This window comes from Odocoileus virginianus, chromosome 12 (genome assembly GCF_023699985.2).
Source record: "Odocoileus virginianus isolate 20LAN1187 ecotype Illinois chromosome 12, Ovbor_1.2, whole genome shotgun sequence".
Classification (NCBI taxonomy): Eukaryota; Metazoa; Chordata; class Mammalia; order Artiodactyla; family Cervidae; genus Odocoileus; species Odocoileus virginianus.
In genome coordinates, this window is record NC_069685.1 from 51,858,004 (window position 1) to 51,870,227 (window position 12,224).

The window sequence follows — 12,224 nt, forward strand, 5'->3', positions numbered from 1 at the left end:
GACTTTCTCTTTGTAAAAAATCTCAGTATGTAGAGATTAAATCTCAGTATGTAGTATTAAACTGTGAAGTTTAATAAAGCAAAAAAAAAAAAAAAAAAAACCCACAAGAAAACAAGGTATGCCTGTGTAGAAGTTTGAGAATTTTGAGAACAGAAGAGAATTCTGGCAATTCTTAAGTTAGCAGGTAGATTGTGTCCCATTTCATAGTCAACAGAAATATATAATTTCTTTATAGCAATTCTGTCTGCATCTCTCATAGCTTTAGAGTTACAGCCAATTACAGGACTTTTTGTACTTTCCTTCTCTTAAAGCAAGAGTAGCATCAGCTCTTTAAATATTACCACCTTTCATGAAATGGTACTTTTCAGGATGATTTTAGACCAGCAGAGAAAGAAATACATATTGAGAGCTTACTTACCATTAACACCTGTCATTTAAGTGTCTACATGAAAAATAAATAGAATGCAAATATGTTAAGATAAGCCGTACCTCTCTCTAGTATAGTTCCTTCTTAGAAATTCATGGAAATGGTATATTTTAGTTGACTTATTAAGAATGAGGGGATAGGAGTGGTCTTTAATCATTGTCTGAAATCTGTACATTTTCTTGAAATTCATTGCTCACCATGATTAATTTCAAAACTGTGTTTTTACTCAAAGAATGACCAAAATGCACCAGTAATAAATTTCCTGGCCAAAGTGTCACTGGGAACCAAATACTGGGGGTGGTCAAGCTGTGAGCTTTAAATACCTGGACCTTAAATCACACACACTTTGTTCTAATCAGCACCATGGTCCTTAAGCCTGTCTGTACATCGGACTTACCGGGAGCTTAATAAAAATGGCGTTGCCTGGGCCCCACTCCCAGTCTCTCTGTCTCTGATTTAAGTGGTCTAGTTGGGCCCTGGATATCTTTTTTTTTTTTTTTTAAGAACAGTTTTAGGTTCATAGCAATATTAACAAGAGGTACAGAGGTTTCCCATTCACCCCCCTACTCCCACATATGCACAGCCTCGCCATTATCAACATCCCCCACCAGAATGAACCTACAATGAGATGTCATTATCACCCAGAGTCCCTGTGTACCTTAGGGTTCACTCTTGGTGGTGTACGTTCTATGGGTCGGGAAGATCACCTGGAGGAGGAAATGGCAACCCACTCCAGCATTCTTGCCTGGGAAATCCAGTGGACAGAGTAGGCTGGTGGACTACAGTCCATGGGGTTATAAAGAATCAGTGTGCTCAATCAAGACTGAGCACATACACACATAATAACCTGTATCCACCACTATAGTGTCACACGAAATGTTTTTACTGCCTGACATCAATAATTTTATCTATTTATTGGATTGCTCTTGGTCTTAGTTGTGGCATGTGGGATCTAGTTCCTTAACTAGGGATCGAACCTGCTTTGGGAGTCCAGAGTCTTAGCCATTGTACTGCCCGACATCAGTGATTTTTAAAAAGCTCTTCAGATGATTCTAATTTGTAGCCGAGCTGGAGACCAGGGGCATTCTAGAAAGCTGCAGTGACCTTTCCCCCTTCTGTCCTCACCCCAGCATCATCCTCCAATTGCATGATTGGAGGATGGGATTTATGGGATTGTTGCTACAAGCTGAGTTGAGTCACAGCGGACTTACCATAGCCTTTTTTTTTTTTTTAATGTAATTCTTATTCTAAAAAAAAAATTTCTTTTAGCACCTTTATTCTGAAGAGTTCTTAATTGCTGTACATAAAATGGCTCAACAGTGAACATTTGTCAAGCATTAAAATAGCAGGATGAAGGAGTCGGACCTCAGGCGGTGGGGAGAGGCTGGCGTGTCATCTCCCCCCGGCGTGTCATCTCCCATGGTTGCTGGCAGGGGGAGGGCCTCAGCATCTCCCTGATTCTGGGCCCCATTAACAAGTGGCCTAGAAACACTTTTTTTTGGGTGAATAACAATGAGCTTTGTATCCACAGGGGTGCACTTCATAGTCCTCTGGAGCCTGCCCTCCACTTGTCATCAAGTCTTGAGAGCCACCTTCCCTCCCAGCATCGTGCACCCACGCTATTGTTTTTCTCCAAGGGTGCTGGTTCAGTGCTCGGGTCTAGAGAGCTGTGACCCCTCTCTTCATCCCTGACTCATGTCAGTGCAGGTGACTTAGTGACATGTGGGTGACTCCTGATGACTGAAGGACTAAGAAGGGCCCTGTCTGTGGGTCATCCTTCCCTCCTTTGGTGGTCTGGGTCTTCTTCTCCAGCCCACCCACCAGAATAACATCAGGAAGAAATAGCAAAGTCAGCTCAAGGCCATACCTTCAAGCAACCCATTTCATCTTAGATTTAAAAAAAAAGTAAGTTTGTGTTTTGACTGGATTTAGATAGAAAATAGGCCAGTGAGAGGAGCAGAACTTGGTTAAAATTTTTAGCCCAGAGTGAGATTTAAAAAAAAAAAATTATTTCTGGATTTCAGTTCCCATTGCCCATTTGTGTAAATAATGAACATTTGTTCTAATGTGGATGATAGCATGGGGCAAATTCAACCTGCTGAGTTTCACTGTTTCAAGCAAGGGTTTTAGGCCTGTGAGGCATGTGCAGTTCACACCGTTGCAGGGGTAGTCATGATAAAACCACAGTGATAGTAGAATGGTTGACATGTATTGAACCTCCATGAGATGTCAGGCATAGTGATAAGGACCTCCCATGGGTTATCTCACTTAAGCCTCATGAGAGCTCTTGAAATTAGGTTGAGAATTATTCCCATTATTCAGATGAGGAAACTGAGGTTCAGAGAGCTCACATGGTGAGTGAGTTACGAAGTCAGATTTTGAACAGAGCTGCATGACTCTGGGTGTCAACTCACTTGGCTGCCCCAGAGTGTGTACTAGGAGCTGTCACTGGGGTTTAGTGAGCCAGCACCATTATGCCAGCCCTTGTCGTCCGGCCAGGAGCTGCAGGGAGAGAGCGCTGCTGCGTTGCTGCAGGAAGCTGACCACTTTTACTTGGGAAGTAGGGTGTGGGGCTCCGGAAAGCAGAACTTTGACCTGCTGGCAAGATACCAGTGCTCACTGACAGGCAACTCCTGCAGCCCTGTTACCAAGGCGACGTAGATGGGACAGCAGAGCAGCGGTGGGCTCTGCCACACATCCCTCAGAGCGTGAGAACCTTTGTTGGCTGCTGCTCTGGCCCTGCACTTCACCAGTCTCAGTGTTTGTGCCTAGGGTGCCGACCACTGAGGGAAACCTCCCCAGTTGAGAACTGTCATCTCCACCCACAAAAATTAACTGCTTTTAGGTATGAGGCAGGGTGTGTGAATTCTGTTTATGTGTGTGGGAAAGTGTGTCCTTGTGGAGAGCAGCCTTCTAGCCTGTTCTCAGGAGGCCACACTACATTATTTTTGTGATAAAATCCTGAGAGAAACGTTCAGCACATCCTCAGTCTCTACCCCAGTTCTCTCCTGGGACCAACAGAAACAGTTTATTAGCTGGCAGATTACTTAGGTTCCCTGCTCATGTGGCAGGTTACTTAAGTTCCGTTTCCTCATCTATAAAATGAGGATAATAAATTGTCTTATACAGTTGCTAGGGAGACTAAAGAGTTAAAACTAAAGAGTTAAAATGCTTTAGGACAGAACTGTGCATGTCGAGTCAGCACTTAGTAAGTGTATGAGCTGCCTGTGGCTGCTGTAACAAGTGACCACAAATTTAGAGGCTCACAACAATGCAAACGTATTACCTTATATTTTTGGAGGTCAGAAGTTCAAGATGGGTTTTACTGGACTAGAAGCAGGGTTTATGAGACTACACTGTTTGGATATCCTCTAGGAGAGAATCAGTTTCCTTGCTTTTCCCAGCTTCTAGAGGCTGCCCAGTTTCCTTGGCTCGTGGCCCCTTCCTCTGTCTTCACAGCCGATGATGTAGCATCTTCCAGTCTCTTGCTGACTCTGACCCTATTTCTGTCATCACATCTCCTCCCTTCCTGTGCTTCCATCTTCAAAAAAAATTTTTTTTGGCCTCACTGTGCAGTATGCAGCATCTTAGTTCCCCAACCAGTGTTCAAACCTGTGCCCCCCACAGTAGAAGGGCAGAGTCTTAGCCACTGGACCACCAAGGAAGTCTCCCTCTGCTTCCATACTGAAAAGACCCTTGTGGTTACATTGGGCCCACAATGTATATCCACAAGGATATACCCACAAGGATACCCACAAGGATATGTATATATATACCCACAAGGATATCCGATAATCCAGGATATCCTTACCATCAAAATTCTTAACATTATCACATCTGCAAAGCCCCCTTTGCCACATCTGGTAACAGATCCACAGATTCCAGAGATTAGGACATGGACACCTTGGTGGAAGGACTTTATTTAATGCGACATAGTACGTGTTCGTGCATGCTCAGTCACTTCAGTCATGTCCAACTCCTTGCGACCCTATGGACTGTAGCCCACCAGGCTCCTCTGTCCAAGGGATTCTCCAGGCAAGAATCCTGGAGTGGGTTGCCATGACTTCCTCCAGGGGGATCTTCCTCATCTAGGGATCAAACCTGGGTCTCCTGCATTGCAGGCAGATTCTTTACCGCTGAGCCACCAGGGAAGCACCAGTAAGTGTTACCTGTTTGTATAAAATGAAGCAGAATCAAACTGGCTGGCTTAGGGATGGAATAGACAACAGTTTGGTCAGTATAGTTAACTGAAAACAGTAGCCACTTGCTGTGTTAACTCAATCCTGTGTCAGGACCTCTGTATCCTTTATCCCTGTTCCCTGGAGTTTGTTTCCTTCCAGAGCTTTGGAAGGCCAGCACCTTCTCATTCTTCAAGTGTCAGCTGAGATGTCACTGCTCAGAGAAACAGGCCCCTGATCCATTTCCTCTGTCATAGCACGTCATCCAGTTTCATTCTCTGGCATCATCTGTTAACCTTTTAGTTCGTGTGTCTGCCCCATGTACTCGGCATGCCCTCCATGAGTGTCAGCTCCAGGAGGGCAAGGACTGTGTCTGTCTTGACTGCTTCCGTTCCAGTGCCTGGAAAGGTTTCTGGAACAGAGTAGGTGCATAGCACATACCCGTTGGATGAAAGAGTAAACGAAGCCGTGCAGGCACAATGCTGTGTGTTTAATGCTCATTCTCTCCTGTCATAGTAGGGCCTTTTATTATCATTCTACCTCCTAGAAATGGAAACGGAGGCTCAGGGAGGCGGAATTATTGCCTCAGGTCAGTGGCAGCTAAATTTACACTTGGATCCTCCTGCTTCCAGTGTTCTTGGTCCTGTCTACCTCTCTGCCTCATGGTCATGATGTCATTAGAAGCTGCTTGAGCCAGCTCTTTTGATGGCCAAGGATGCTGGCAGGTCTTGGTCTCTACTATAGTTTCTTTTCTTATAACATTTATTTTATTGAAGTGTTGATTTACAGTTTGTGTTAATCTCTGCAGTACAGCAAAGTAACTCAGTGATACATACATACATATATATACACACATATACATATTCTTTTCCATCATAGTTTATCACAGGATATTGAATATATCCTGTTCCTTGTGCTTTACAGTAAGACATTACTGTTCTTCCATTCTGTACGTAATAGTTTGCATCTGCTAATCCAAAATTCTGCTGTAGTTTCATTTTTAAAAGTTTTTATTATTATTTTTGGCCCATCCCCACCCCTCACCTTGACATTGGTTTTCTTCCATCCAGGTCTGTTGTGTCAAGTCTGGACTCCCCTGCCAAGACTAGCTCCATGGAAAAGAAACTTCTTATCAAAAGCAAAGAGCTGCAAGACTCCCAGGACAAGTGTCACAAGGTATTTATTTCCGCAGCCGGCCTCCCTCCTTGCTGCAGGATCCTCCCGTCAATATATGCCGAGGGACCTGCCCGGGGCCACCGCTGGCGCCGAGCCACCTGATCCTTCCCGCGCCGAAGTCGCGCCTCCGGCAGCTCAGAGGGAGATGAATTCGGGCCTTGACGCTGCCGTAAATCCTTTAAATCTTAACCAGAGGAGGCCCTGGATATAAAGCGGCCCGTTCCTCAGCATGACCCACCCAGATGTCTGCGTCTTCCGGCAGGTGGCGCGGGTCCTCACCTGTGGCCGAGATGCATCCCATCTGCTTTGAGTGATGCGAAGTCTCTCTTCCTAGTCCTTAGAAACTCCTGCCTATGTAACTGCGGCCACTGTTGATTATGCTCAACGTCTCTTAACGCTCACTGTTCCTGCCCAGAGGCAGTTCTCTGGAAGCTCGTAAGAGTCACTTCTTGCCTGGGACTCCCAAGAGTGCAGACGAGTCCATATCTCCTTGCCCTGTCCTGGATTTGTCCTCTAGATCTTTGCAAGGAGATGGGGGGGATCAAGATGGATTTGGGATAAAATTAAACTGACATCTGCAAAAAAAAAACCAAACCCAACCCAAAAAACAAACAGGTGAAAAAAATGGTGATTGTGGCCTCCTCGCTTACTGGGTTAGAGAAGTGATCGAGTGTGAACCCAGCCTTGCATGAGAGGAGTGACTTAGCATTGGTGACTGTCCTTGCGAAGACCGGTGTGCTCCCAGGCGAAGAAACCATGGTATTTCCATCCCAACATTTTGGCGAGTTAGTGCCAACCGGGACCACCAGGTGGTTTCGGAGGTGGCTTGAGACGCGATTACTCCTAATGAACCCCCCACGGGCCTTTTTTAACGTGTTGCTGTGTCTATTTCAGATGGAGCAGGAAATGACCCGGTTACATCGGAGAGTGTCAGAGGTGGAGGCTGTGCTTAGTCAGAAGGAGGTGGAGCTGAAGGCCTCTGAGACTCAGAGATCCCTCCTGGAGCAGGACCTTGCTACCTACATCACAGAATGCAGTGTGAGCCTTCCCCCCAAAGCCCCCTTCCCTCGGAGGTGGCACTTCCTGTTGTGTGTGTCTCATCCTGTTTCATGACAGCATCATGAGGCACGTCACAGCCAGGGCTAGAGAATAGAGAGGGAGGACGCACGAGCAGGACCTGTGATGTGCAGAGTAGCGTGCGCCAGGTGTGAGGGCCTGGAAACAGGAGGTCAGGCTCAGAGAGTCCAGGTAGGAGCCTGGAGACAAGCGTAGATGGCCTTGCAGAGGGTATCACATCTCCCATCCCAACCTCTGTGGTCTACCTTGTGTCCTACATGATCAGCCTCAGGAACCAAGCTCCCAAATAAGGGCAAGACAATATGTTTTGAATTTGCCCCAAATCAACTATCGCCTAGAACCAGCATATCAACAAGAAAACTCAGGCTTTAAAACCCAGACCCTCTTGTCATTTTTTACCATGTGACTTTTTTTTTCTTTCCTTCACAAGAGTAGACTGTCTTCTCCATTGTCTCGTTAAAAATTTTCATTCAGGTGTTTCTTAATGTACAGTCTTAAGAAATTGAATCGCACATTTTTCAAGTGTTTTTTCCACAAGGGAGAGGAAATCTATAGAACGTGGCTGATTAAGAATAACTGCTATGTTTCCATTCCAGATTTGGCTGCCTTTCAGTGGTGGGTGAAGTTATTCAGCTATGTATTTCAGATATATATTTCAGTGCTACTGAAGCATTGAGGGAACCTTATGGATGAAAGGTGTCCAGGAAACGTGAGCCAGGAGGTGGAAATAGATTGCTTGGAGTCCTAAATGATACCTGGGCAGAGAATGAAGTCATTGCTACTTTGAAAAAGGGTGATATACTTGATAGTCCTCGAATCACTGATATTCCAGAAGAGATTTTGTATCCACCCCAGTGGTGGTTTCATGGCTAAGGGATCTTACTAGTTTTTAGTCCTGAACATACAAGTAAGTATCTGCTAGGCCAGGTAGGAGACAGGTGGCTGCACTTTCAGGCTGGATCCATGAGGTCCCAAGGTGTTTGAGATGATGATTTCTTGAACCAGGGGATTTTGCAGGATGAAACTTGGAATTCAACAACCCACTGGAAGCTGTCGTCGTGGGTCCGTCACCCGAAACCGTCTTGGTGTCTGCGAAGCAGCCTGCAGCTCCCTTAATGAGTCTTTCAACTAGAGCAGGATCCACAGGGCATCCCTATTAAAAATTTTTGCTTTCCGCAGAGCTTAAAGCGAAGTTTGGAGCAAGCACGGATGGAGGTGTCCCAAGAGGACGACAAAGCACTGCAGCTCCTCCATGATATCAGAGAGCAGAGCCGGAAGCTCCAGGAAATCAAAGAGCAGGTATGACTTGCTACCCAGGAGCAGGGCACCAGCTCAGACCTCTCATTTCAGGGGAGGCATGTTTGAGGGACAGAGAAAGGGGGGGAGGAGGGGGAGAAAGAGGTATGTAGGTCATTTGGAACTTTCAGATTCCAAATGGAACTTTTTTAGATTCCACATGGTTTATATAAATGTTCTAGCTCCTTTTGAAGTCTGGACCCCACAATGACTACTCTTTTTTCCATCAAAGGTGTAGGTTTAAAGCAGTGGTGGTGGGCAGACTGTAGCCTGTGGGGATGAATCTGGCCAACCAACCTGTTTTCCATGACCACAAGCTGAGAATGATTTTTGCATTTTTAAATAGTTGGGGGAGGAATTCAAAAGAATAGTTCATGATGTGTGAAAAGTATATGCAGTTCAGATTTCAATGTTTAGACAAAGTTTCATTGGAACACAGACACACCCATTCGCTTAGGTACTGTCTGTGGCTGCTGATCATGCTTCACTGGCAGAGGTGAGTAGCTGTGACAAGAGACCACATGGCCTGCAAAGCTGAAATTGCTTCCCATCTAACTTTCTACTGAAAGAGTGCCAACTTCTGCTTTTAAGACCATTGAAATAATTTTTAAAGATGTTTTCATAGCTTTTTAGATGCACTTTATGTTTTTGAGAGAAGCCAGGATAATTCATAGTTTTGCTTATCTAAAGATGTATCCCAGGAGGGGTGTTTGAGCCATTAAGGCCGCGTCACAGTTAACACAGCAAATCCCGACTACATAAAGCCCTCCCCTCCGTGTTCAGAAAAGAAAATCCAGGCCTTTAAAAAGCCTACTCTCTTTTTTTTTTTTCCCCTTTCCTTTTCTAAAACAGTTTTCTTTCTAGATGGTTCATTTCTATTTTACTTCATTGTTTCCTTTTTAGCATGGATTTTTTTTTTTTGTCCTTTGAAGAAACCGTAAATAGAAACTTTAATGAAGAGAATGCAGTGAGCAATTGGAGAGCTGAATTATCAGCTGCCAGGCAACTCTCATTCACTTCAGAAAATCTAATGGAAACAGTGATGGAAATGAACATTTTTGTCTCTGGGTAGTGCACACTTAGCCATCTGGGTGGTTGCTAATGCAAGAAACTCTTGCAAATAATTTGATTCATTAACTGTTGTTTAAAGAAAGAATTACTGTTTTGGTTTTTTTTTTTTTTTTGCATCATCTCATTATCACCTTAGTATTTTTTAAATCATTGGTTAAGATCCTCCTGCTTGATAAAAATGTTCTAAATAACGGTGCCTAGGAAATGGTGCAACCCAGTCATCAGGTTTCTGAACAGTACTAACTTAGAGATCTTGAAGGTTGTGCCTGCAGCTTGGAAAAATCCACTTCAACAGTTGACTCGTTGCCCTTTTGTTCACACCATTTTTCCTCCTAAAAATTTCAAGAAGTAGGATTCTTTTTCTCCCATTAGTTCAATGTGTTTGGAAATTTGCTTTTGGTGGTATCCTGGGGAAATGAAAGCTGTGCTTGGCCACCAGAGGGAGCAGCTGGTGTCCCTGAAATTAAATAGAAACAGAATTTTCAGGACATTTTGAAAAGGTATATGCTGGTGCTTGAGTTCAAAGAAATGTCCTTTGTGATTCATATCACAGTTGGCATCCTTGTGGAGTTTTAGATTTAATGACTGCTAAGTGTTCCATTTTGGGGGAAGAAAGCTTCTTCGTTTCAGATTTTATTTTTCATCGGAAGGAGGACTTACTAAAAAAATGACCCTCAGTAAGCTTGGTGAGAGTGCAATGTTTGCAGTCCAGGAGAAACATATACTACTTTAAGTAAACTCCTAGTATTTGGTTTGCAGCCCGCTGATTCCTCCCAGATTTGCCATTTATTTTTCTCTCTTCCTCTCAAAGCCAATTTCTATACCTCTGTTTGTTTATTTTAAGTGTTGCTTCTACTTAGCTATTTAAGAATGTTCAAACTACCCTACAATTGCAATTATTTCACATACTAGAAGGGTAGTACTCAAAATCCTTCAAGCTAGACTTCAGCAGTACGTGAACCAAGGACTTCCAAATGTACATTCTGGGTTTAGAAAAGGCAGAGGAACCAGAGATCAATTGGCCAACATTTGTTAGATCATAGAGAAAGCAAGGGAATTCCAGAAAAACATCTACTTCTGCTTCATTGACTACGCTAAAATCTTTGTGGATCACAATAAACTGTGGAAAATTCTTAAAGAGCTGAGACTACCAGACCACCTACTGTTTCCTGAGGAACCTGTATGTGGGTCAAGAAGTAACAAGTAGACCCGGACATGGAACAGTGGACTGGATCAAAATGAAAAGGAGTATGATAAGGCCGCATATCATCACCCTGCTTCTTTACCTTGTATGCAGAGTACATCATGTGAAATGCCGGGCTGGATGAATCACAAGCTGGATTCCAGATTGCCGGGAGAAATATCAACAACCTCAGATATGAAGATGACACCACCCTTATGGCAGAAAGTGAAGAGGAACTAAAGAGCCTCTTGATGTGGTTGTAAGAGGAGAGTGAAAAAGCTGACTTGAAACTCATCATTTATAAAAACTAAGATCATGGCACCTGGTCCCATCACTTTATGGCCAATAGTAGACAATTAAGTGGGAGCAGTGACAGATTTTATATTCTTGAGCTCCAGAATGACTGCAACAGTGACTGCAGCCATGAAATTAAAAGATGCTTGCTTCTTGGAAGGAAAATTATGACAAACCTAGACAGTGCTTTAAAAAGCAGAGACATCACTTTGCCGACAAAGGTACATATAGTCAAAGCTATGGTTTTTCCAGTAGTCGTGTATGGATGTGAGAATTGGACCATAAAGAAGGCTGAGTGCTGAGGAATTAATTGATGCTTTTGAATTGTGGTGCTGGAGAAGACTGTTGAGAGAGTCCCTTGGACTGCAAGGAAATCAAACCAGTCAATCCTAAAAAAGATCAATACTGAATATTCATAGGAAGGACTGATGCTAAAGTTGAAGCTTCAGTACTTTGGCCACTGGTTGTGAAGAGCTGACTCATTGGAAAAGACCCTGATGTTGGAAAAGACTGAAGGTAAAAAAGAGAAGGGGGTGGCAGAGGACAGAGATGGTTGGATGGCATCACCGTCTCAGTGGACTTGAGTCTGAGCAAACTCCTAGAGATAGTGAAGGACAGGGAAGCCTGGCATGCTGCAGTCCATGGGGTTGCAAAGAGTCAGACATGACTTAGCAACTGATCAACAACTTAGCTAACCCCAGTGGAGTATTTGGATTTGGTTTAAAATAAAACACCTAGGGACTTTCCTGGTGGTCCAGTGACTAGAACCTGTACTTCTACTGCAAGGGGCACAGGTTCAATCCCTGGTCAGGGAGCTAAGATCCTGTGTGCCACGAGGCACAGCCAAAAATTTAAAGAATTTAGAAAACACCTAGATACCTCACATGATAGATTCACGCTCCATCACTAGCAATTGCTGGTTCCACCAACCCCCCTCCTTGGAAAGAGAGTCAGAAATTTGGGTAACATAGAAGGCATTTGAGTTTTAGGACTTCAGATTGATCCTATTCAATCAAAATTGTAAAGTTCCATTCCAAAGAGTGACTTGAGGCATGACTCAAAAGTTGTCCACATTTCCGCATTCTGATCCTGTTCAACTATGACCAGCACTGAGCCCACGCTGACATTCGAACAGCTCTCTCTCAGCTGTCCTTGGAAACAGACTTGATCATCATCTCTGAGATTTTTCTTGAAACAGGGATTTGGTCAGCTGTTGGATGTATAGGATTTCCTTGAAGTAGCTGGCAGAATAACAGTGGCTCAATAAATGAAGTAGAATCCTTTTTGAAGTCTGTAGCAGGCTGGGTGCCCTGGGAGCTCAGATTGCTGACAGAGGTGTTGCCTGATTCATGCCTTCCTCCCCTTGGGCGCTGACAGCTCTGGACAGAGAGATGTTTAGGGCAGGGGGTGGGGGGTGTTGGAACAGTGCTCCGTCCTTGCTCCTGACAAAACACAAAGACCACATTTCCTTTTTGCTGAAAGTTTAAGTCAGACAAGGGAACTAGGGATAGAAGATGGCCAA

At 44.2% G+C, this 12,224-nt stretch overlaps 1 protein-coding gene across 11 annotated transcripts in view; it reads left to right on the forward strand.

Moving 5' to 3' along the window:
• Positions 1-12,224, forward strand: part of CIT (citron rho-interacting serine/threonine kinase) — a 176,387-nt gene that overhangs the window by 83,450 nt on the left and 80,713 nt on the right. For 10 of the 11 annotated variants that reach the window (XM_070475252.1, XM_070475253.1, XM_070475254.1 and 7 more), the window contains 3 exons: positions 5,676-5,781; positions 6,676-6,819; positions 8,038-8,157. In XM_070475252.1, the coding sequence (XP_070331353.1) occupies positions 5,676-5,781; positions 6,676-6,819; positions 8,038-8,157 (370 nt within the window). The other variant, XM_070475263.1, reaches the window with a different exon arrangement.